The sequence below is a fragment of the Mesocricetus auratus genome, unplaced genomic scaffold, assembly GCF_017639785.1.
Source record: "Mesocricetus auratus isolate SY011 unplaced genomic scaffold, BCM_Maur_2.0 Super-Scaffold_100006, whole genome shotgun sequence".
NCBI classification, from domain to species: domain Eukaryota; kingdom Metazoa; phylum Chordata; class Mammalia; order Rodentia; family Cricetidae; genus Mesocricetus; species Mesocricetus auratus.
The window spans coordinates 102900098-102923691 of NW_024429190.1; the positions used below are offsets into that span (position 1 = coordinate 102900098).

A 23594-nucleotide genomic window follows, 5' to 3' on the forward strand; every position below is an offset into this window, starting at 1 on the left:
TGGTGCCTGCCTAAAGCCATTTGGGACCTTCCCCTCTCAAGTTCCCCAGGCAAGTCAGAGATTATGTCAGCTTCTCCTAGCCAACCTGTCCCCCACCCCCGGTAGCAGAGAACAGTTAGTAAGGGGCCAGGGGAGGGCCCAAGGCCAGGGTCTCTGATGCTTTCTGGAGGCAAAGGCTTAGACAGTTGTTCTAGTTTTGCAAGGAAAATAAGCTCTACCTCACGAGCGTCTCATTGTGAGGAAGGAGAGAATGCTGTCACTTAGAAACAGACCCCAGAGACAGAACTGGTCATGTGCAAATCACTACTTTCTCTGTGCCTCAGTTTCCTCTTCTGCCGAACAGAATAGAGCACAGCACCCATCTCCTCCAGCTGTGGTAAGGAACACATGGGCAATAAGCAGAGGAGGGCCAGGTACACACTAACTGTCCTCTGTGCCTTAGTGTCCCCATCCTCATCACCACTGCAACCCTCTTCCTCACGTGGGTGCAGGGCACCTCCTGCTAGCTAAAGGGATCAGAATTCAGGCTCCAGATGACTGGACGCCAGTGTTCAATCTCTTACCAATGCTTCTCTAGCTGCTTTGACAATGAGCTACGTGAAGAATGCATCATGCTTAGGACACCTTTGCATTTCCTGTCTCCAGAGACTCCAGTTCCTCTCTTCACTGGTCAGAGCCCACTGGGTGGACTTTGTGACAGCTCCCCTACTCCTGTGGATTTCAAGTTACTGTCCCTAATTCTCTATGACTTAGATAGACTCAAGAGGAGACAACATGGGGCATCAGGGACCCCAAGCTAGCAATATATAACTTATTTTTGATCTCGTTATGCCTCAATGTCTTCTTCTGTCATTGGTTCAATCAGAAATGACTCTGAGTGAAGTCACCCAGATCCAAAACTTCTGTCCAGTGCTTTCTTAAGCTGTAGATGTCAGGTTATTGGCAAGCTCCCACTACTGATTGCTACTGTTGACTGAGAACTTCCTGAGGATCAGGAACTGATTCAAAAACTCTCACAGCTGTCTTCTGCGTTTCTGTTTCCATACCTATTTGATGAGAGGAGAAACTGAGGCCTGAGGCTAAGAAGCTAGGAAACACAGGCTCTTTAACTCTCAAGCACAAGTTCCTAGGCATGGAAAGATAGCTGGGTGATTAAGAATGCTAACTATTTCTGTGGTGGGTCTGAGTTCGGTTCTTAGCACCTCTCATTGGGCAGTTCATAACAGCCTGTAACTCCAGCTCAAGGTGTTGTGATAGCCTTTTCTAACTTCAAAGGGATTTCTCATGCTTGTGGTACACACACACACACACACACACACACACACACACACACACACACACACACAAGTTCCAGACCTCTGCTGCCTAAATCAGAAGATAAAATGAACTATTTTATCATTAGTATGTCTTGCTTTCTCAAAGAATAAGTTTTAGAAATTGACTGTGGCATGGTCTGTGGTTTTACCTTCCCAGTAGCTCTTGCATACACTTTGGCTCTGGGACTCAGAGCCCATGAGAAGGTGATATTCTGCCCTCGCTATCAGAGGATGGAAGAGACTAATAGTTGGAATGCACTTTGCGAGGCTGGAACATTCTAGAAAAGTCACTTTTCTAAGTGGGCTGTGTGTTGCCAAGGATCCCTTGCAAATAATCTCTCTAGAAGTTGGTGGCCCCCACACTCGAGGGAGGTCCACAAAGCTCAGGTGACAGTGGCGAGCAGTAAAAATCCCATCTTCCCCATGGAAGGCGGGAAGAGCTTGGCCATTGGTGCTGCTCTGAACAGTCTTTGAACTTGCCACTGCCTAGATTTGTAATCATGAACAGCTGGAAAAGATGAAAATGGCTTGGCAGAGGAAAACTTTAAAATCATTTTTGGTGTGTCCATATGTTAGCTGATTATACTGTCATTAAAAATCGCATGCATAGATGCTTGACTCAACACACCCAAAGAAAGGCAAGTCAGATGTCAATGGTCTATGGTGACGTTTTTTTGTTCCCTACAGGATGCCAGACATCTGTAGGTGTGATATGCAATCACCACAGAGGCAGCTCTCATCACAGTGAGATGAATAACAGAAAAGGCAAAAACCTCCTCTAGGGGATATAAAAATTTAGCCACTTATCAAGCTTCCCAGCCTGTGGGATGCACCCTGACCCCTAGTTCACACGTGCTTCACTGGAGTCCTTGGGGATTTTCAGCTTGGGTGACTTCATCAAAGCGCCTACTTCTCTAGCACTGTACTCCAGTTAAAGCTGGATGCTCGTTCCAGTGGAGGCCAGCTGCTCCTCGCTCTCAGGCAGAGCCCACTGGGGAGTGCTTCTCCAGAAGTTGGCAGCGGCGACTGTAGATACGCTGTGTCTCCTTATTTAATGACAGCTCATTCTCATGGTGATTTCGCCTATCAGTTTATTCTCAGTGAAGCTTCCCTTGCTTGCCCTTCTGATACCCTCCCATGGCCATCATTCTTCCTGAGAGTGAAGCAAGGAACGGAGAGACCACTGGCTTGGGTGGATGTGGTGCCCATTGAACACTGGGGTACCATATACTTGTCCCCCATGTTTACCCCATTGAAAGCCAGGAAAGGGTCCCCTTTTGGGCTTCAAAGAGCCCACAATACACCCACAGGTATGAATATTTACTTTGTAAGGACTGACATTTATGAGGTACCAGATGGAGTCTTCAAGCATTCTGGAACTCCAGGGCTTTTTCCATGGCACACTAAAGTGGGTGTGTCAGGGACACACCTTAGGGGGCCAGGTAGCCTGATGTATGCCTTTGGACTGTGACATAATTTCTCTACCACAGTTTCCTTAACTGTAAAATAGGGGTAGATACTTGACAGGACTGCAATGAGAAATAAATGAGCTCATCTTTATAACCCTGAAGCTGGTTATTTGGTAGCTATTGTTACTTGTATGAGCCTTCTCTATTTGTAGAGATAATCTTGTTCACTGTGGAAAGGTTCAGCCATGGCTAAAAGATAACCAAGACCAAACTGAAAATCAGTCTTAATTCCTTCAGTCATCTCCAGGAATTTCACCCCTGAAGCCATATTCACACAAACAACAAAAACAGACTCATCACGTTATATATATATATATATATATATTAGTGCCTATACATGCTTCACAAACACACACACACACTATATACATATATAGGCGGGGGAACATGGGAAGGATGGGGGAGAGGATCTCTAGGAGAGGTTGGAGGAAAGAAAGGGAGAAGGGACAGTAATAATTAATATAATTTTTCTCTCCCTGGTCACTCACACTGGATCCTGTGTGCATCAAGGTCCATTGCTGACGCATGGATCTCCAAAGATCCGTCTTTTTACAGTAATTGACATGATAACTAACTTATCCTATAATGGCAACAGAAGTTATATGCATACTCCTCTTACGTGATCTGCTTTTCTCTTGTGTGTGTGTTCATGTGTGTGTGTGTGTGTCTGTGTGTGTGTGTACACTTGTGTAGGTAGACATGTATATAGGTATATGCGTGTGTGTGTGTGTGTGTGTGTGTGTGTGTGTGTTTGTGAGTATGTATGGTAGGTAGAGGCCAGAGTTTAAAGGTGGATTCAGTTCCTCAGAAATTATCCACACTGAGTTTTGGACAGGATCTCTTGCTGGGATTTGGCCCACAAACCCTGGGGCTAGCCCAAGCTCCTGTCCCCAGTACTGAAATGACAACTGGAGTCACACCATCCATATGGCCAGCTTTTTACATGGGTACTGGAGACCAACCTCAGGCCCTCACGTGCATACAGCAGACACTTTACCAACTGAGCCATCCTTCCAGCTCCCTCTATTTTAATTTTGGCCAGACTATGTTTGCAAATGTTTAAATTATATATGTGATATTACATCATTTTTGGAAGCATGCAGGGTCTGTGCTATAAATGTCCTCATTAAATTGTGCAAGAGCCTTGCGGTCCACGAGAAGCAGGGTTCTCCATTCAGGGTCTCTGAAGCCAGGCCAAGTTCACTGATGCTGCCCAGTAAAATCTGCTTCCTTGGTCCTTCATGAATTTTGACCTGAAACCTGTCCTCTGTTACTTATTTGCAAGCTTCCCCAACAGCACATGTGTGTGCGGGCCTCTGTGTGTACCACTTAAGAATTTTTTTTCCTTTTGCTGATTCCAAAGTTCTCCAATCATTGGAGCACAGGGTAGATGGCAGTTTGGGTTTTCCCATTTCAAACACATGGATATTGAAAGAACTCACATTTCAGATGCCTTGGGCTTCTTGCCAGAAGGGAGGCAAACAAAAGATAGGCAGAGACCAGTTTGCACATAAGACGAACACTGGTCTGGTTTGAGAAGTGGTGACTCTGAGAAGAAGAAACCCGGAGCCCAGCCCCTGTATCACATGGGAGTGTGGTACTAGAAACTCCAATCACAAAGAGGAAAACGTGGGAAGGAGATGTGAACTGTTTCTGAGCCACCAACAGCAAAAGGAGATGTCCACTCACACAAACAGCAGCTGGGCGCTGGAGCAATAGTCACAAGATGCGTAAGCAAGTCACAGGTACAGGATTGGTGACAGTGTGCCAGCCCCCCGAGGGCGGGGACTTGGGAAGTGAGGGTTAGCCTGACCGACTCTGTCTTCCCCAGCGATCACAATGGGAAAGACGGAAGAACCATGCCTACGGTGGGTCCAGCACTTCTGGGAAAGGAAAAGAAAGGGTCCAGCGAGGTTAAAACAGAGCCCGGAAAAAAGGTGAAGGCCGGAAGGGAAAGAGAGGGGAAGTTACCCCGCAGAGGTCCGTGGTGGGGCTTAGCCCACGCAGGCCCACAGGGCCCATTTCACAGAATCCTCACACAGCCGGACAACAGTGTGGGTACATTTTGTCTTTCAGTCTACCAATATGTTTAATCCTCAAAACCTCCGTCAGGACAGCCTCGAGGTGTTGCAGGAAATGGCTACACACTAGAGGCTGGGAGGCTCAACACAGGTGAGATTAGAACTCAGGCTGGTGTAGCTGTCCACACCGGTGCGGGTGTGGACCAAACACGTGTTTAATCCCAGAGCCCACCAGGATCCTGGTCACAGTGTTTGAGGGACAGAAGACAGCCAGCTCTTCTGGGCCACTGACCTCCACATGATGTCAGAGCGGTGACAAGCAGGAAAGAGAAAAAGAGGGGATGAGGAAGTAGCTTTTACTGAATGGCGCCTTTACTGGGTCTGAGCTTGGCCTTAACCAGACAGGGCTAGGTTAAATTTCTATAACGGATATGGCCCTTGCGCTTTACAGGCGAGGGAGAAAAACCTGAGCTTTCTGCTAGCTAGGACCATTCGGGGATCAGGGGCTGTACAGAAAATAAGGAAAGTGAAACAGGGCAGCTGTTTCTGTAAACAAGCGTGAGAGGGCGGTCTGGGGAGTCAATTGGCTTTCCCTCAGCATCCCACGGGAAGGGCAGAGGCACAGGAAATGGGGATGGAATGGGGTGTACAGGTGGAGCTGGGAAGCTGACCACGCAAGGGCAAAGTGAGCTTGCAAAACCCTCTGCTGCTCTTTGGGAACAAGAGTTGTGTCCATGTAGACCCAACAAGCTGATTCTGCCTAACTACCTGGGGGCCTGACTTGTTGGCCTGAAGGACGCCCTGACCTTGTAGTTCCTGGGTCTCCTGTTGCCCAGCCACAATTCTCTGAAGACGGAGGCAAGCCCTGGCAATTGTGTACAAGCTGGCCTGAATTGGCGGCAGAGGAGGGTTCGGCAGACCGCACGATGACCCAAAAGACTGGCAGGGGCGTTACACAACTCCAGCTACATCAGAAGGGATGTTGTCTCCGTGTCCCTCTGTGCCAGCTTGTGAGGTGCCCTGCGTGGTCGACGCAGCCGCCGCCCATGAGGCTTGAGAGGGGTCACTTACCACATCGTCCCTGTCTTCCCACTCCACTTCCGAGAGATCCACACTGCTGTAGTTAGGTTTCCTCCGCTTTTTCCCTTCTTCATACTAGCGTAGGGAAGAAGACACAGACAAGCAAATGGTCATGGGATCACCGGCCAGGGCGTCTTTATCCTCCTAGGACCTGTTTCCTGAGTAAGGAGGGCCCGTGAGTAAGGAGCAGCTCCCGGTGGGAAACCCCTTGGGTGACAGTACTAGAATTTTAATGACAGGCATTGCTGGAAATGCTTCCTCTGACTTGGAGGATATGTAGGTCAATTCTTTAGCTTGGCATGAATTTGCCTAGAGAATTCCTTGGCTCCAAGGTGCCAGGTGCGAATCGTATTTATTCTACTCTTGGATGCAATACACTTGGGGATGGTGGGAAGGCACGTCTCTGTTAAGAAGCTGACGGGAACTCAGCCCTTTACGACAGAGCAAAGCACAACCTACACATGTTTATCAAAGTCTCATCCTTTCCCCTAAGCTTCGTACACTTCCTGTTCCAAACATCCTCTGAGATCCTCAGCTGAGAGGCAAAACTTTGATTTCCACAGCTGGACTTGGGCTCGGCACCCTGAGGCCGCTTTGCTGGCTCGCACATCTCCTACATGCTACTGGCCATGGCTACTGGCGCTGACGGCTCCTTCACCTGGAGCAGACGGGAGTGTTGGGAACGGCTGCCAGATGTAACGGCCATTAGGGCATTTCTCTGGAAAAGCTGATGAGTGCATTAGTAACTCGGAGAACGGTTTCACTGTTTCCCCCTATATCACTGGCACTAGTCGCCCAACAAGTGTACTGTTTTATTGACCGGAGACGTGACAACCGGACGTCCTTGTGTCTGGATGTTTGTGTGTCTCGAGGCCTTTACTGTTGGCTATTGGGGTGTTTATTAGGCGGGAAAGTCTGCCCTCTGCTGCAGGCTAGGGATAAGCCAACGCTTCCCAAGTTCAGAAGGTAAATTCCGTAGCACACTGACAAAGCTGTGCATACATGCGAGACACTCGCACAGAAATGTACCTGCTTTCTTTTCTGCTCTGTCTCAGCCATGTTTTGATTAAATAACAGAGCTAAGTGAGATGCAGGGTCAGTCGTTTTAAGACACCTCCACCCCCCCACTCACCCAATTTGGACACTGGTTGGTAGTTGCAGATGCAGTCCCTCAAGGTACCCCTGACACAAGGGGAAACCTTTACCTGTCTAGAGCCAAACAAGTCTAATGTGGACCTCAGCACAGTCAAGGGGACAGCGGCCAGAAGGGATGGTTCTCACATCTCTGGGGCAGCAAACATTGTCAAACTCGAACATTGCTCCTGCACTCTGTTCCTCGACAACTGCATTGTGGGCAACCCTGAACCATCTCTAGAACACCCCCTCCCCCAACAACCACCCAAGAAGGCTACCCTGCCCTGTTGACCACGCCTTCACTCCCTTCTCTGAGGTTTCCAATTAACAAGACATTCAGCATTCACAGTCACCCTCATGACATCAGAGCCACTCCAGATGAAGGGGAAGGAAAGCGGTTCCCTCGGAAGCCACTGTAAACGATGGCGGATTAGCAGTTGGATCCTGTTAGGGAAAGTTCCTGTGTGTACGGAAGCTGAGCCAGTCAGTCTTGCTAACAGCAGAAGCGGTCGGAGGGAAGAAAGAATGAGGGAGAGGCGTGGGCCCCAGTCGTGGGCAGGAGTCACTGGGGAGGCATGCAAGGTACTAGGACCCGGGACGTTCCCTGTGGGAAGGCAGAGTCTGACAACAGCCATTCTGAACCTCAGTCACAGAGGCCACAGGCCTCTAATCCTAGTTCAGTAAGAACCATTCTCAAAAAACATCGTTCACCCCGGAACTTGAACTTCAAAAGCACACTTTCACAGATGCTGGGGCCGCCTACGGATGGCTCCGATGATAGAAGGGATTCTTTTCTTTGGTCACTGAAAACTGTTCCTCATTCATTTACTCAGAACGCACAAACTGGATACCTTGACTATATAAAGCCCTGGGAGCTATGGTGGTGTCATGAAAGCACGATCAACTGTCTCCTTCCGGAATATATGTTACAAGCTGGGACTCCAGAGTCTCTTGGCAGAGATGTTTGGACGTGTGCTAAGGTACCTGGCTCTTTTGAGATGACATACACAAGAGTGAATCAGTTGAAAACTCCTTGAAATTTTACTATCTCTAGATGTCAATATACATTTTTTTTCTTTTTTGGAGATAGAGTTTCATGTAATCCAAGCTGTCCTTGAACTGGCTATGTTAGTTGAAGATGACTTTGAACCTCTGATCCCCTGCCTCTACCTACGAAGAGCTGGAACCTCACTGGCACCACTATGTACAATTTATGTTGGGCTGTTGACTGAACCCAGGACTTTTCACATTTAACCAAGTGATCTACCACACGAGTCACATCTCATTTTCTTTTCTTGCCACTCAAGAAACTTAAACCAACGAACCAAGTCTCCTCAAGAAACACAGATAGTTGAGCACAGTGGTTCATCATGACCCCAGCACTCAGAGACGAAGGTACAGGCCACCATGATTTCCAAGATAAGTTGGGTTATTTAATGAGTTTCAAGACCAGTCTGAGTTTGAGAGCAACACCCTGTCTCAAAAACAAAGAGGAACTGTGAGACTCTAGAGAGTGAGAGGAAAAGATCTCCCTGTAGGCTGGTCCATCATTTGTTACATTGTGCAAGGTCTTAGGAGTCAGCATCACTGAGGGAAACTGGAGAAGCTACTCCCTCAGAAATGCCCTCTGATGATGTCTCCTCCATAGTGTCTGTATAACCAAGTATGTGAACTATACAATGTCTATATAACCAAGATGTGCACTACATAATGTCTATATAACCAAGTATGTGCAATGGGTCTGTAATACTTTCTTCTTAACAGGCGATGTCAGAACTTCAGCACCAGTGAAGTAATTCCTTTAGGTTAGAAAAAGAAAACAGTAAGATTATTGCGTAGCTGAAAGAGACCAAGGGTAATAGCAAGAAGTAGGACCTTGACTCCAAACCTGCCAGTATCTTTTCCTTACTAAGAAAGCTCAGCAGGCCAGGCACTGGCCACACCCATTTCACATATTTTTCCAGGATAAGCACCAACATTGCTAAAGTTGTGAGATGTGAGCTTGGAGCATATCATGGCCACTGTGACCACTTCTTTGAGTCATCCTGAAAAAGAAACCAGTACAGAGAAAGCAAAGAAACCAGAAGATGACAGTCCTGGAGTCATGTGCGTGCCTGGACCACACTGTACCTGAAATCTTTGCCGCCTTGGATATGACAATGTACGCTTCTCAAATTGCTCCCTTCCCTTTTGGAGATGGGGTATCACTGTTGGTCCTGGCTGACCTGGAACTATGCAAATCAGATTGTCTACAGACGCACACAGATCCAGCTGCCCACCTCCTAGGGGCTGGCACTAAAGGCATACACACACCACACCCTTCTCCTGAAGATAATCCTGCCTGGAGTTTCAAACAGCAGGTGGTCAGACGGTACACATTTAATGCCTTCTCTTTTAATTTTTTTGTAAGAGAACTACTTTCAAAGATCAAATATTTATTATTTGTATATGTGTATGTGCATTTGTCTGCTGAGTTTATATGCATAGCATGTGTGCAGGAGTCTATGGAAGAGAATGTGGTAGCTACTGAACCTGAAGCTAAAGGCAGCTGTAAGCTGCCCCATGTGGGCATGGTCAACCACACCTGGGTGTCCACAAGAGCAGTAAGCACTTTCAACCACCGAGCCCTCTCTCCAGCCCAATGCACTTCTTTTTTAAAAGTACATTTTATGTGAAATATTTACAGACTTTGTTACTTTAATGATTATTTGGGAACATTGGATTTACAGAATCCCTTGCCACCTACCAAGATGCACTGTTGTGTCTGAGTAGAACTCAGCTCCATATACTTCCTCTCCATAACCCCTCCAGGCCACGTCCAAACAGCTAAACTCTGGACTCTCCCGCACTGGGGCTGACTCTCCCCTCCCCAGCATAGCCTCTGTGTGGGCCAAATCCCAGGCCTGCTTGGCTGCCCAGATCCCCCTTCTTGTCCTTAAGGAGCCCGTCATGGTACCAGGCATTGTGTATGGCAATTGTTAGTATTTCTGTAATCTGTAACTTCCTTTGAAAATGTGATTAACGAATTACAAATGGTTTCCAAAGAGTTATAAACAGACTTTCAGAGGCACAGGTAGGCCTGCAGCTTTTGGTTGGTGCCTGTTTTATGAAAAAAAATGTCCAGGAGAATTTAATAAGGAAAGCTATTGTGTGCTATGAAATACTTTGAGGTAGAGTTTCAAATAAAGGCCAGATGTGGTACACAGACAAACAAGCCGGTGGCTGGGGTGATGGGACGAGAAGACACCCATCTTCGGAGCAAGCCAGAACTACCCAAGGGCTTGCTGGAAGCACAGTACTTAATGGTCTGGATATGAGCTCCTTCTGCGTCACCTGCAGACTGGCTTTGGAAGCACACTGAGGTGAGCCACTGTGTGGCCATTCTGATTTAAAGAAAATGACAACGGTTCTGCTTCTCCAGCGTCCCTTTGGGAAAGGCCCAAGGGCATCATCCATACATACACCTGTGACCTCTTTGCAACAAAGACACCATGGGCTAATTGATCAAAAGCACACACTTTATAGACTGCTGAAAGAAAGGAAGGAGTTTGGACCATGCCTAGGACACCATGCCTAGGACAGAGCCATCTGGATGAGGATATGGTCAACACAGAGTCAGCCATCTAGAAGGATGTTTCCGTCTCTAAGCAGGCATGACCTTCCTCAGGTAAAGACTTCCATTCTCTCCTCTCCTTTCCAAGCCTGAAGAGACTATTTCAGAACAGACATGTACAACTTTCTGTCCTGTGGACACTCAATCATCTATTCATTTCCTGTTCACCTACACATCCCTACATCCTAATGGATGCCAAAATAATTCTCACCCCCTGTGCCAAGCACAGTGAATCTCCATTAAGACCTGGAAAAACTGCCCTAGGAGGATCAGTGCCTACCTTCAAGTTCTTGGTCATAGCTCACTATTAATGGCTCACACTAGCTCAAGGTAGGCTGCTGGAGAGCAGCTAAATGATAGGCCCAGATCCCTGCCAAGCCCACGTACTGGTGATCCTGGCTAGCTGTGCATGTCTCTGAGCCTCATTGCTCCCTCACTAGATAGTTTCAGCCCTTGATTCCCAAAGATGCCTTGAGAAGCATTGAAAGTGAACATGGCCGAGCCCAGAGCCAAAACATCACAGATTCTAACAAATGCATCCTAAACATTTGCTCCCTGGGCCAGCAAATGACCACTGAAGCCAAGGCTGGTCTCCAGAGTACCACACTTGTGTCACGCAGTGTTCATGCCCTGTGCGTATACTCACGGGGTAAACTGGTTCTTACTATGTAAACTGCTAAAGTCAAACCGTGATCTGCACTGGTGGCCTTTTTCTCAACGTCAAGGGGAAGAACATGCGGAGAGTGACGCCCCCTTCTCCTACACTGCTATAGTTGGATTTCATCCCACCAGTGGGTGAATCAAGGTTTCCATAGGGATGATCTCTAGGAGGCGGAACCTATGGTTACCGCCAGCCCCCAGCTCTCCTAGGGATTAGCAACAACAGGGACGATAAACAAATGTCATCACCTAACTGGCTTGGATGCTTTCTGTTTCTTTCACCAATTTCCCCCTAATTCTTTGTGTGATAATCGCTTGTGGGGAATTTTGGATGGGAAAAGTGCAGAAGTCCCACTGCAATCTCCCCCAATGAGTACTTGAAAGCACTTTTAATTTTCAGCTTCCAGAGTTCATTACTTCCCTAACCAGGAACTCATAAAACACACAGCTAGTCTGCCCTGTCTGCATCACTACCCACACCTCTTACTCTCCACAGAGAGTGTCTCGGGCCCAGGCACTATGCTAACCACTGTCTGCATCTTGCCAAATCCTCCCGAGTCCGGTGAAGGACTTTATAGATGGAAAATGGGAGCCAGGTCCCTTGGCGAAGTGAAAAACAGATCAGTTCCACCTGATGGCTGACTTCTCCCTGGAGTGGTTCCACCTCGCTAACCTGGCCCTCCGTGCAGGTGGCCATCTCTGCCAGGACAGGTAAGTGCTCAATCATGGTGGTAGAACCATCTGGAAGGTAAATTCCAGCAGGCCCCTTCTTCTCTGTGCCCAAGTGAAGGTTATGCAGTCCTCCAGCAGAGGAACTGTCATTGAAACTGGCCCTGGTGTCCAATGGGCTTTAGATTAAGAAGACTACAGAACGGGGACTTCAGGGAGCCACAGTTGCGCCTGGGCCCAGTTTACAGTCTCTATTCAACTTAATCACCATCCCTCTCAGGACCCGAGCTTTACAAGACTTGAAGACCCGCTGTTTGAGCTCGGATTTGCACCCAAATTCTGCTGCCCCCGTGGTGTGGGACTCTACGGTAGCCTGTACTCCCCTGGACACATACCTGCGTGACACACTTCATCCCGCCCCAGCATAAATTCCCGTGGGTCTGTATTGGAGATGGGATCCTACAAGCCCTGAGAAGATGCTAAACCTGGACCCAGGGCCATGAGGGTGTGTCCCACAGTAGCAGTGAGTTTAGAGAGGAGCAGCGGGGCATGTCCAGACAGGGCCTTTTCCTCTTCCTGGAGGCACACTACTCTCGTTAATTAATGTTTTTGAGTGTCTAGAAGATGAAAAGTTCTACGTGTGCTCCTGTAGTTTGATTACAAAACCCTTTTGATGGCTGTAAAACTAAAATGGCTTGGATGTTAAGAAAAAAAAAAGAAGAAAGGGAAAAAAAGCAACAATTAAGAGGCTGCTTTGAAAGCCCAAATGACCTTTATCTCAGTGTCCTCCTAGAAGTCATGAGTCACACACTGTGTGTGGGGAGGTGGCGGCCCGGCCCCGCCGTGGTTTTGCAGGTCAAACGTGGCTTACTGTACCATGACTGGATTAAAGTTAATTCTCAAGAAGCCAGTCTGTCTGGTTACCACAAGCTATTCAGGGACATTAAAATGTGCTCAGTAGCTTGACAGGAAGGAAAATGTGTGCTGGCAAAAGGGACCAAGGACAGGGATCGGCCTGAGAGGAGGGGGCCAGGCCAGGTGAAGGAAATAGAGGTGTCAATGAGGATCTTTAGCTGCTAGGGGAATCAGCAGAGTGGCATGCAAATTAAGGGTGCAGCTAGCACCTGGGGGACATTTTTTCTCCAAGTAAGTCAGAATACTTCAAGGCGAAAGCCTATCTAAAGGGAAAAGCAAGAGGTCCTTATAAACAAGTTCCTGAGGGTTGTACTGGGCTCCTGGGTGTGGGTGTGGCTTCTTCCAAATCCTATTTCACGAAGGTATTCACACACCACCACACCATTAGGAGATCTAGGGCCAAGAGAACCCTGCAATTTGGAAGCTTATCTGTGATATCTGGTAAGTAACTTTTCCCCCCTAATTTACGGAATTTTATTTGACATTTTCCATTACTGTGTTAAGGATATCAGAAGACCCCAGGGTGCGTTCAGCTGTCACACCATTTTAGAAGGGATCGGATCAGGCACAGTTAATGGATTCTAGAGTTGCAGTGGCAAAGAAAACAGGTTTCTTTATTCACACAAGTAAGATCCCAAGCTGGTAGCAATGGGCTCTGCAGCTAACCTGGCCTTCCTTTGGGGGCAGCAGCAGCTGTCATTTGTTGGAGAGGGGGAGGTCAGGGTGTGGCTAATTTCTCCCTGTGATCAATCCTGGGTCCCCACATTCTTGATGCTTCTCCCCAGTAGGCCACTCGGAAGATGACGTTCCTCTTGCTGTCTCTACTTTGGGGCCCGGAGTCAGAACCTAGAGAACTCTCAATGTCCAGAGGCGTTTGACAAATCCAGGAAGACTAACGAGATGGTTCTATAAATGAAGCATTAGAGGAATGCTGTAAAGGAGGAGGCCAAGCACCATCACCCTATCTGTGAGGTTTTTCTAGATCCTTCCAACTAGAGTCTCTCCTTTCTTACCTGGATGACCCTTGTGTTTCAGACCTCCCTAAGAACATGCAGCGTGAATGACCTTGTGTAACAAATGCTTTCTGCCCTACTCATGTTCTGACCTCCAACCTGGGCAGGTTTTCATCCATCAGCACCTCTTCCAGTCCCATTGGCCTGGTGACCAAGCAAAATGTTTAGCTTTTAGGGTGTGTGCGCGTGTGCGTGTTTGTGTGCATGTGTGTGTGCACGCGTGTGTATGTGTGTGGTGTGTGCCTGCGTGTGCGCGTGCACATGGGCTCATGCCAGTGCCAATTAGAGTGATGTATTCTTTTTGTGAATGCTTTTGGATACACGGTGGTCTGAATAAACCGGGAGATTTCTGATGTCACTTATGACTCACAGAAAAGCCAGGGTCCCCTGCAAGGCTGGCTGAGTTCTCACGGTCTTGCTTTGCGTGTGACCGTGGAAACGTGGGCAGTATTGGGGTGGGAGAATGAGAGAACGGGACAGTGGGACATTGAAGCAGGCTACCACATCCATGGATGGCTGCTGGCCTCTGAGTGCTCTGAGGGTGAGTCACCTCAGGCAGGCCATCAGCTTAGTGTCAACCGCCAAGGAAAGGCTCCCCCTGGATGAGGGTAAGGGACCCCCAAAGCAGTCTCCTCGCCTGGGTTCTTCACCTCTAACCCACTTCCTGGGTTCAGACTGAAGGATTCTTCTAAAACCAAAATCAGAGCATGCCAGTGCTTGGTATAGGCCCCTCGTGTTCTGTAGGATGACACTTAATATTCCAGCATTTTGCAAGGCCTGTCACTTGGCCTCTGCTACTCTTGTGATTTTTACCACTTCCTTCCTCTCTTTGTACTCCCCAGCTAGACAGGGCTAGCTGCAGAAAAGGTCATCATTACTTTTACCTCCTGGTCTGGGCACACATCACTCTATCTGCTCCTAAAACCCTTGACTCCAACTGAGTGAAGTGGGCCATGTCTCTGACTCCCACAGGCTCGGCTGAGATGGACTCCTCTGTGAACTGGGTCTAGGCAGAGTCAGTTTAAAATCTTCCCCTATTGTCTCGGCCTCTCACGGTGACCCCCACTGTATGACACAGGAGTCCAACTTGTATGTTCGCTTCCTGCATTGGCTCCTAAGCATCTTAGAGAGCTGTAGCTATGATTTGTGTGCCGCTGGGTGTGCAGTGCCTGGGAATTGCCCGGCCAAGAGTAGGCTCCTCTGGGAACAGCAGGTGACTGCAGAGTGAACACGTGTAAGGATTCATTTCACCAGTGCCTGCTAACAGTGACTACGTGCCTGGCTTGCTGCGGGCATCCCGGAGCATTTGCTCATTCATCCCTCCTTATGATCCTTGCAGGAGCGATTGTTTCTGTTCTCTCTTTTTTTTTTAGGGAAGAAAAACTGAGGCCCAAGAGTTAAGTAACTAATGCAGCCAAGGTCACACAGCTGACGGTGGCAGAGCTGCCCCTTCAGAGGGGCGAGGTGTGGCTCTGCTCTATGTATGCCGGGGGGGACCCTGTTCTAAAACTAAGGTTGTTGCCCTGTGTCTACAATGTATCACAATAGTACAGAAAGGGGATAGTGGGACAACCAAGGAGACAGCTGGGTTTGTGACGATCAGGTCTTTGAGGAATCTTGCCACACACACACACACACACACACACACACACACACACACACACACACACACTGATATTGTAGTATGAGCCAAGGTGAGCACGGACACCCTATAAGGGCAATCTAAACCATTCTAATCTGAACCTTCTACTGAACTGTGATTCAGATAATGCCAAAGCCCTTTCTCTGTGCCTCCCTAAAACCCCTTCTTGGAGTACCACTGGGAACCTGGCGGTTCCAAGAGAATCATATCATATCACTGACTCTGATATTCAGGGTACACAGTACTCTGAAGCCCCCACATTTCTGGGAAGTTATAATAACACTTAAGAATGCCTTGCTATACACTTAAGAATATTTCAGACGAATCCCTTGGTCTAACTTGGCTCCTCTCTTATCTGTCTATACTTCCTGCTCCTGGGGGGTGAAGCTCCATTCACTGGATAATCCTCTCTGCTTAGTTCTATCTGCCAAGCCGAGTCAGCCCTCAAGATAAAACGGCCTGAGAATAATGTAGCCGAGAGGTCTTGGGATTTTTGGTGCATCTCAGAATGTATGTGCTTCTCTCTCTCTCTCTCTCTCTCTCTCTCTCTCTCTCTCTCTCTCTCTGTGTGTGTGTGTGTGTGTGAGTGTGTATGTATGCCTGTGCCTATGCCTGTCTGTCTGTCTATACACGTTTCTTCTAACAGATAGCTTAGATTTGTCTCTTGTGGAACTTGGCTACAGCTCAGTCCGCTATGAACTGTATACCTGACCGAGTAGACTTTGATTTTGTCCTCTCTGGGTCCACATTATGGTCTGGATGTGAAATGCCCCCACAGGCTTGTGTCCAAGGCTTGGTTCTCAGCGTATTGTACAATTTTGGGAGGTTCGGAAGGCTTGAGAAACATCAAACCTTGCTGAAGGAAAAAGACCACTAGAGGCATGTTCTTGGTCATCACATCTTATCTCTAACCCTTTCCTCGATTTTCTTCTATTTCCTGGCCACCATGAGGTAATCAGTTTGTTCCTCTAGATCCCACTACCATGATCTTCAGCCTCAGCCAGACCAGAGCCAGTTCACTGGTGACTAAAACCTCTGAAACCACGATCCAAAAATATCCCCCTTCAGGGACTTTCCCCCAGAAATTTTTGTCAGAGTGATAAAGAGCTAAGAGTCAGAGTGGGGAAGTCACTGTGGCTATGTTAAATGTTCCTTGCATTTGTGCTTATGAGTGAGCCTCTAGCCTTCCAGAAAGAGATTGGTATAAGAAACAACAAATCTAATCTCTTAAACCCAGCACTCCATCCTTGGAGCTGGTAGACCAGATCACCATTTTTGCCTCTGGGTAGAAGTTACTTAGGCAGAGTTTAATCCAGTGAAAGCTTTCCGCTATCAGACAAAGAACTGTTAACCAGGCACCGTCCTAGTACGCCAGCCAATGGAGGGAGGAGGTGACTGGACAAGGACAACTGTAGACCCATCTCAAGTTCAAAGGGGCAGGCAAAGCTGAGCATGCTCAGTGCAAACTCTGCCCCTGCCCAGCTCAGCCAGTTTTCTTGCCTGAGTAATCTAAATGTTTGGGTGTTTGCTTTCATTCAGTAAACATTCCCAAGGAATGTAGAAATGACACCTGGGTTGTATGTTTGGAAATATATTTGCTTTCCACTTGATCAGTAAAAGCTAAGGAAGATATTAAGAGCAGGCTCCTCTGCCGTGTAGCCGTCATTTCAGTGGTGTGATGGGATTAAATTATTGTGTCCCAGAAGCTCAGGGTCCCAACACTTTTATCTGCATTCCTCGGGTCTTATCATTCAGGATTATGTAAAAATGACAGCTGCTTATAATTATTTGGGAGTTTTGTGTTGCAATAATTAAAAACATCTGCCTTTATCTTTCTGCTACCAGACTTAACCCTGCGAGGTTGGGTCTACTGAACTTCAAAGAAGGATTCGAGAAATAAAAGAAAACTGCATACATTACTAACAAATTTCTAGCGATTCATTTAAATGTATAACCAGTTATTCCAACAGCCTTCAGACCCTTCATTATCTTTTAAATATATATAATTTGGGACTGCTAATTAGATAGCAATTTAATGCTCTCATGGGGATTCAGATGCAAGCTCTTCCTAAAATGTAAACGCAGAGGAATAATTGTTGGCATTCACATGATCGAGTCCTTCAGCTATTCAAATAAGTGTGTGCATTCACACAGTGATATCATTTGAATATCCTGCCCTCAGACTCAGCTGTAGGTTTCACAGGACCCTTCCATACCACGAGGGTCAGGCTGGGTGACATAGTCCACTCAGCTTTCTGGGGAGGGCAGACAGGATGCCTGGGAAAACCTAGCCTCATTAGACTCCTCCCTCTTCTCTCAGAAATAGGTGGCCCCTGTCCTTCTGGAGAAGCAAACTGGCTTAGAGTCCACAATCCGCAGTTCTGAAGGCTTTTGCGCCTGCTGCTCTGGCTTTCTCTGCGCTGGCCTGCTGGTTATTGTCTTTCTGGTGACCACCAATGAATGTCTCCCCAGCAAACTACTACAGATAGACAAGGGGCGGGGGTGGGGGGTTGGGGGGGTGGGGGGAGAGTTTCATTCCGCCTTGGGTTTCTGCTTCCCTACCAACGAAGATGGTCCTTTAAATTGTATAAAGATGTGCAGCCCACAGAGCAGTGTGATTGATCAAGGAGACGGCATCGGCAGTGATAGAAACCAGCACGTGTGTCTCAGCCTGGAAGCACGGCTAGGGTTTGCATTCCTGGCCCAGGCTAGTAGCTAGCAGCTGAGGCTCATTTCCCTCACTAGGGAAAGGAGGTGCAGACAAATCTATAGGAATTTTTAAGAGATCATTATTCAACACATTGCCCGTAATTACATTTTGATGAGCTTTTTATTGCTAATTTATCATCCAAGATGGGGCATTCTAGATATGAAATTAATCTAGTAAAACAGAGGTCAAAGTGTGCTTGGGGAAAAAGAAGAGTCTCTTTCTCATCAAATTATTTCACCCCAAAAATTAAAGCAGCAGAAATTCCTGTCTCTAAACCAGATTCCTTTCCGGGGCCTACTCGTGGCTTTTAAAGCTGCCTAACGGATGTAAATGCAAACTCAGATGCCCAGAGCAAAGGAGCAGAGAAAAATGATGGGAACACAGATGCAGGGGGCCTGGACGAGAGGAAAGCATGTGCCGCACACTGTGTGTCCACAGAGGTGCTGCTGTAGATGCACTCAGTGTGGCATGTGCTGTGGTCCAGGAAAGACTGCCTTTCAAGCATGCATAGCACACGTCTGATCTCAAGACAGGCTCAGTCAGTGCAAGGTTTCCCTTCCAGAACTGGAGAGATTCCTTCAGGAACACAGCAGGGTGCTGACAGGCATGGCACCACTGGGTGCTTTATCCCCCCCCCCAGGAGCTATGAGAGCCAGCATAGAGCACACACCCAGGAGCAGGGACCCCCCTGGGGAAGAGTGTTGACTCTCCGGCTGTGCTCAGAAGGGATGCTCCTCGTCCCTCAGCACACTGGCCTTCTGGGTGCTGGAGAAGTAGAGCATATCCTCACCCAGGCACAGGCAGCTGTGATGTATGCAGCACGCACAGAATGTCAGGGAGAGGGACAGGTGTCTGTGCTGACCGTGTCGCTGGGAGCCGGCGGTGCAGTAAGAATCTGTCCACCGCACTGCTTTAGAAGCCCTGTTGTAAACCAATGGGGAGATCCCAGGCAAGCCGTGCATCTCCAGGCCTCAGGGTCTTTGCGCATGCCGCTCCCTTGGCACAGCCCCCGCCCCGCAGTCTATAGGGAAATCTCTCCCTCACCCTCCAGATCTCGGCTTGCAGTGAGTGGGGAGCCTAAGCGAGGGTCTCTGAAGACCCAGGTTGGTAGCTTCATTCTCCCTTCCTTGCTGACAGGGGCGGGGCTTCACGGAAGGTCTCCTGTAAAAGCGCTGGGTAGGATGACTGACACTACAACAGCCCTGTGGATCCCTGCAGCTAGTGGTGTGGATCCCTGTAGCTAGCGGTGTGGATCCCTGTAGCTAGCGGTGTGGATCCCTGTAGCTAGTGGTGTGGATCCCTGTAGCTAGTGGTGTGGATCCCTGTAGCTAGCGGTGTGGATCCCTGTAGCTAGCGGTGTGGATCCCTGTAGCTAGTGGTGTGGATCCCTGTAGCTAGTGGTGTGGATCCCTGTAGCTAGTGGTGTGGATCCCTGTAGCTAGCGGTGTGGATCCCTGTAGCTACGAGCGAGCGTTGGGAGGCCTCGCTTCCACCCTGCAGGAGAGGACAGACGGAGGGGACAGCTCCAGAAGCCTGGAGCAAGAAGGCCACAGAGAAAGACAGAGCCCACGGTTTCAGCATCCAGGGATAGTATTAAAGCGCATCACATGCTTAAAGCGTGAAACCGAGCCCCAAGATCATCTACTGCCTGAGCATCCAAGCACACACCTGGTCCCAGGACCTATGGGCTGCGGGCTGGAGGGGTGGGGGTTGAGGCACTAAGCTCAGCTCCACCTGGCAAAACGCAGGCTCTCCCGGGGAAAGCCCTTTATTCCTGAGGTCTGGAGCTAAGCTGCAGCATTCCCACTCAAGTGCTCGGCCCAGCAGTTCCCACGGGGCCTGTGGCATTTCAGCACAAAGCAAGCACGCAGAGAAGCCTGATTCTTGTGTCCACCTGGCCAATAAATGTGTATCAAGTCGAGGCAGATCTCTGCAGGGGTGACATAGTCCCCCCCCCCCCTTGGTGAACACAGTCTTTTTGAGCAGATACACTTTCTAGGAATCCTTTAGTTCTTTCTCTTAAACCAGAGTGAATTCAGACCAAGCCCAAGCGGGGTCTCTAATCCCTGTTCTGGGGCTGTGTACTGACTGGCCAGCAAGACACGGTGTGTTTGGGTCTCAGGCACACAGTGATGCCCGCGCGCCACCTACTGGTAAGTGTTCACCAGCGCATTAGCAGCCAGAGAGTAGAGGGCAAGCCGCTGGGGGGGGGGGGGGATAGGTGTATTTGCTTCAAGGTTTACAATGGTCTACCATATACTCCCTGATGGACGTTGCCAGCAGAATGCACCCTCCTAAGACCAGAAACAAGTTGTCCCTGAGCTGCCTGAGGTCGGCAGTTCCACGGAGATGGTGAGGCCTCCCAGTCCTTTCCCATCTCCTTTGGGGAGCCCTCTCACCCTTCGGGCACACCCATCCATCCCCGGGAAAGAAAGATGCTTATTAATCTATACACCCAGAGGTCTTCTTGGCCATCCACGCTGTTGCTGTTGGAGAGTGCTTTTATGGAATGACGAGCATGCCCTAAGCGGAAACATCCCTCTAACCGCCCGAGACTGTTTCTCCAGCGCCACATTTGATGTCAGCAGCATCTGTGGGATGTCAGCAAACAGAAGGGCAGAGGGCAGAGGGACGGCCGGGGTAGAACGGCCCCCCAGGAGCCACAACGCCCTGACATAGTAAGGAGCGAATGTCTGGCTGGGAGCACATGTGGTACCCACATTTCTCGTCGCTTGTAGGAACACGGTGCTGGGACCCTCATCATCCCCAGTACCCTTCCCACTGGCACCTACTTCGTGTAGTGGCGAAGTCCAGCAAAGGACGATGGAGAACTTAAGCACCTGTGCTCGCCCTAGCAACACCAAGTGACCCAAACAAACAGAGGTGGGCACACGCTTTGAGGGAGAGTGGGAGGGGGGGGCGGGGGCTTCTCTGAGTTGAGCGCTGAGAGCTTCGGGAAGGTCATATACAGAAGATCAGATTCTGGGCAGCAGGACAGGTGGACAGGGAGAAACCTGGGGTTTCTAAGGAACAGGCAAAAGCTCGAGGACAGGTGTAATTCTATAAGGATCCTGCTGAAAGTGCCACCGAATGTAAACTTTTCCTAATTACACGGGCTCCGTTCACATCACCCACTAGCAGAGCTTCAGGAGGTTGCTAGACGGAGGAAAAAACTCTAATGTTGTCTCCAACTAACCTCTGTTTCACTTGCTGTTGGGTTCACCCTCTAATTAGTGTAGCATATATTTACTCGTGCTGGGAGAGTACCCAGTCACTTCCACGGGAGAGGACCAGGCAACACATGTATTAGAATGTCCACCTCTCACGTCAGGTACTAAGTAACTTTCTACAGGGGACCATCTATACCCAGTGTAACCAGCAAACAGGGCTGTCCATGCGCCCATAAAACACAGAGACAGAATGATGATATAGAGACCCAATGGCTGGAACAGCTACATTTGCATCGCGGTAGGCGGGAGGCCTATAGAGGGTTAAGGGAGGGGACACTGTTATCTGTAGACTTTGGCCTTGTGTGAGAGTTAGCCTGGGTTTTCCAGAAGAACGCAGATGATTTTTGCCTCCAAATAGCCTGATTGGGATAACCTGACACCTCAGCTACTCCCAGTGTGGACAATGCCTTCCACCCACTGCGGCACAACTCGGTTTAGGAAGTCCACATGGTTTAGGAGTAAACCCACATGGCTGACACACTCAGTGCTTCCCAGCCAAAGGAGAGAGTCCATCTGCGTGGGCTTGCAGCCAGCTCTGATGAATTCCTAGCCATCACACTTCCCCATCAGAAGCCAGACAAGCCACCACCGCCCAGAGAAGGGGTGGGGTGGCCATGACTGACCACTATTTTCATCCACATTCTCACCTATGCTCTCGAAATTTCTAAGACTTCTTCTCACGTCACAGGCCTGTGGAACCGCTGCAGCTGTCACAGCTAGACGTGACTCTTGAGAACTTGAAAATATTGGTCCTGGGTGAGACGTGTTCTAATTGTCAAATCTGTTTCGGGTTTCACAGACCACGACAGGAAGAATGTGAGATGCTATGTTAATTATCTTTGTGTTCACTACATGCTAAAGCAAGATACAGGGGCTAAAATGCTATCCTTAAACCTAATTCTACCTGTGCCCTTCTTCACTCTTCCGATGTGGCTACTGGGAAACTTTAAACCACACAGGCAGCTCATCCTGTGGTTCACACTGAGTTCCTGCTGCACAGATTCTAACTACAGCTGTGCCACGGCTGTCCTGGAGGTCATCCACATAACTGCAGAGACCAGGCCTCTCAGCCGCACCCACTTCCTAAGGACCCGACATAGCAACTGTGAACTTAGCCCATCCAGGGGATCTGGGCCAAGTCTCCTGGTCGTGCTACTTGCTGGCTATGTGATCTGGGGACGCTCACGTGGTCCCTCAGTGCCTTGGCTTTCCAAGGGCGATGGCTTCCTTATTCACAGAGCACTCCAGATTATCAATCCGTTGCTCAAAGTTGCACAGGATGGCTTCTAAAAACTCATCTTGTCCATCCTTATCTCTTCCAACCTTCCGGAGCCTCTGGATTCTTTTAAGGCACCCTAGACTCACTCACCCTTGTACCTGTCGAATGAAAGCAGTGGCATGTAAAAGGCTCCAGAAATGGTGCCCTTCCCAAAGGAAGAGATCAACACACACCAGAAAGACGCAGTAAGAGCATCAGCCACAAAAGCTAATGACCGGAGCTACCTCTTCCCCACTGCCCTTGGTTCTCTTAATTTACGTCTAACCGCTTCCCAGCAGATCTTCACTTCCCTGAAGCAGGGTCCATCTCAGGAGCCTTGCACAGGCCTAGAATGCAGCGAAAGATTATAAGTGTTCCAGCCTTAGTAGTCTACTCCCCACCTCTTCAACCGGGGGTCAGTATGGCTGACTAGTAAATTTGCATCTAGGAGAGAACCCGGAGCTCTGGGTGTAGTTCAGTTGATAGAGAACTATCCCTAGCATGCAAAAAAGCAGGTCTGTGTTGCATCCTAGCACTGCATGAACTAGGTATGATAACACAGACCTAGGATCCCAGCACAAGAGGGGCAGAAGAGGGAGGAGCAGACGTTCAAAGCCAACCTAAGCTGTATGAGAACAGATTTTAAAACAACTGAAAGAGAGAGAGAGAGAGAGAGAGAGAGAGAGAGAGAGAGAGAGAGAGAGAGAGAGAGAGAGGTAAAAGTATGCCACATGTAGTGTAATTTCCCTAGCATCTTCCCCCACCTCCTGGGCCTGCAGACACAGAACAGACAGATTTTGGCTGATTTCAGCATGATCTCTGCGGAAATGAGTCCCAGATTTTGTCCTCCAAGGCTCCCCGTGG

The 23594-nt window shown here is 48.8% G+C and overlaps 1 protein-coding gene across 1 annotated transcript in view; it reads right to left on the minus strand.

Annotated features, from left to right (window-relative positions):
• Cacna2d3 (calcium voltage-gated channel auxiliary subunit alpha2delta 3) overlaps nt 1–23594 on the minus strand; it is an 812900-nt gene that overhangs the window by 166181 nt on the left and 623125 nt on the right. The window contains 1 exon segment of the mRNA XM_040747790.1: nt 5878–5961. Within this exon segment, the coding sequence (XP_040603724.1) occupies nt 5878–5961 (84 nt within the window).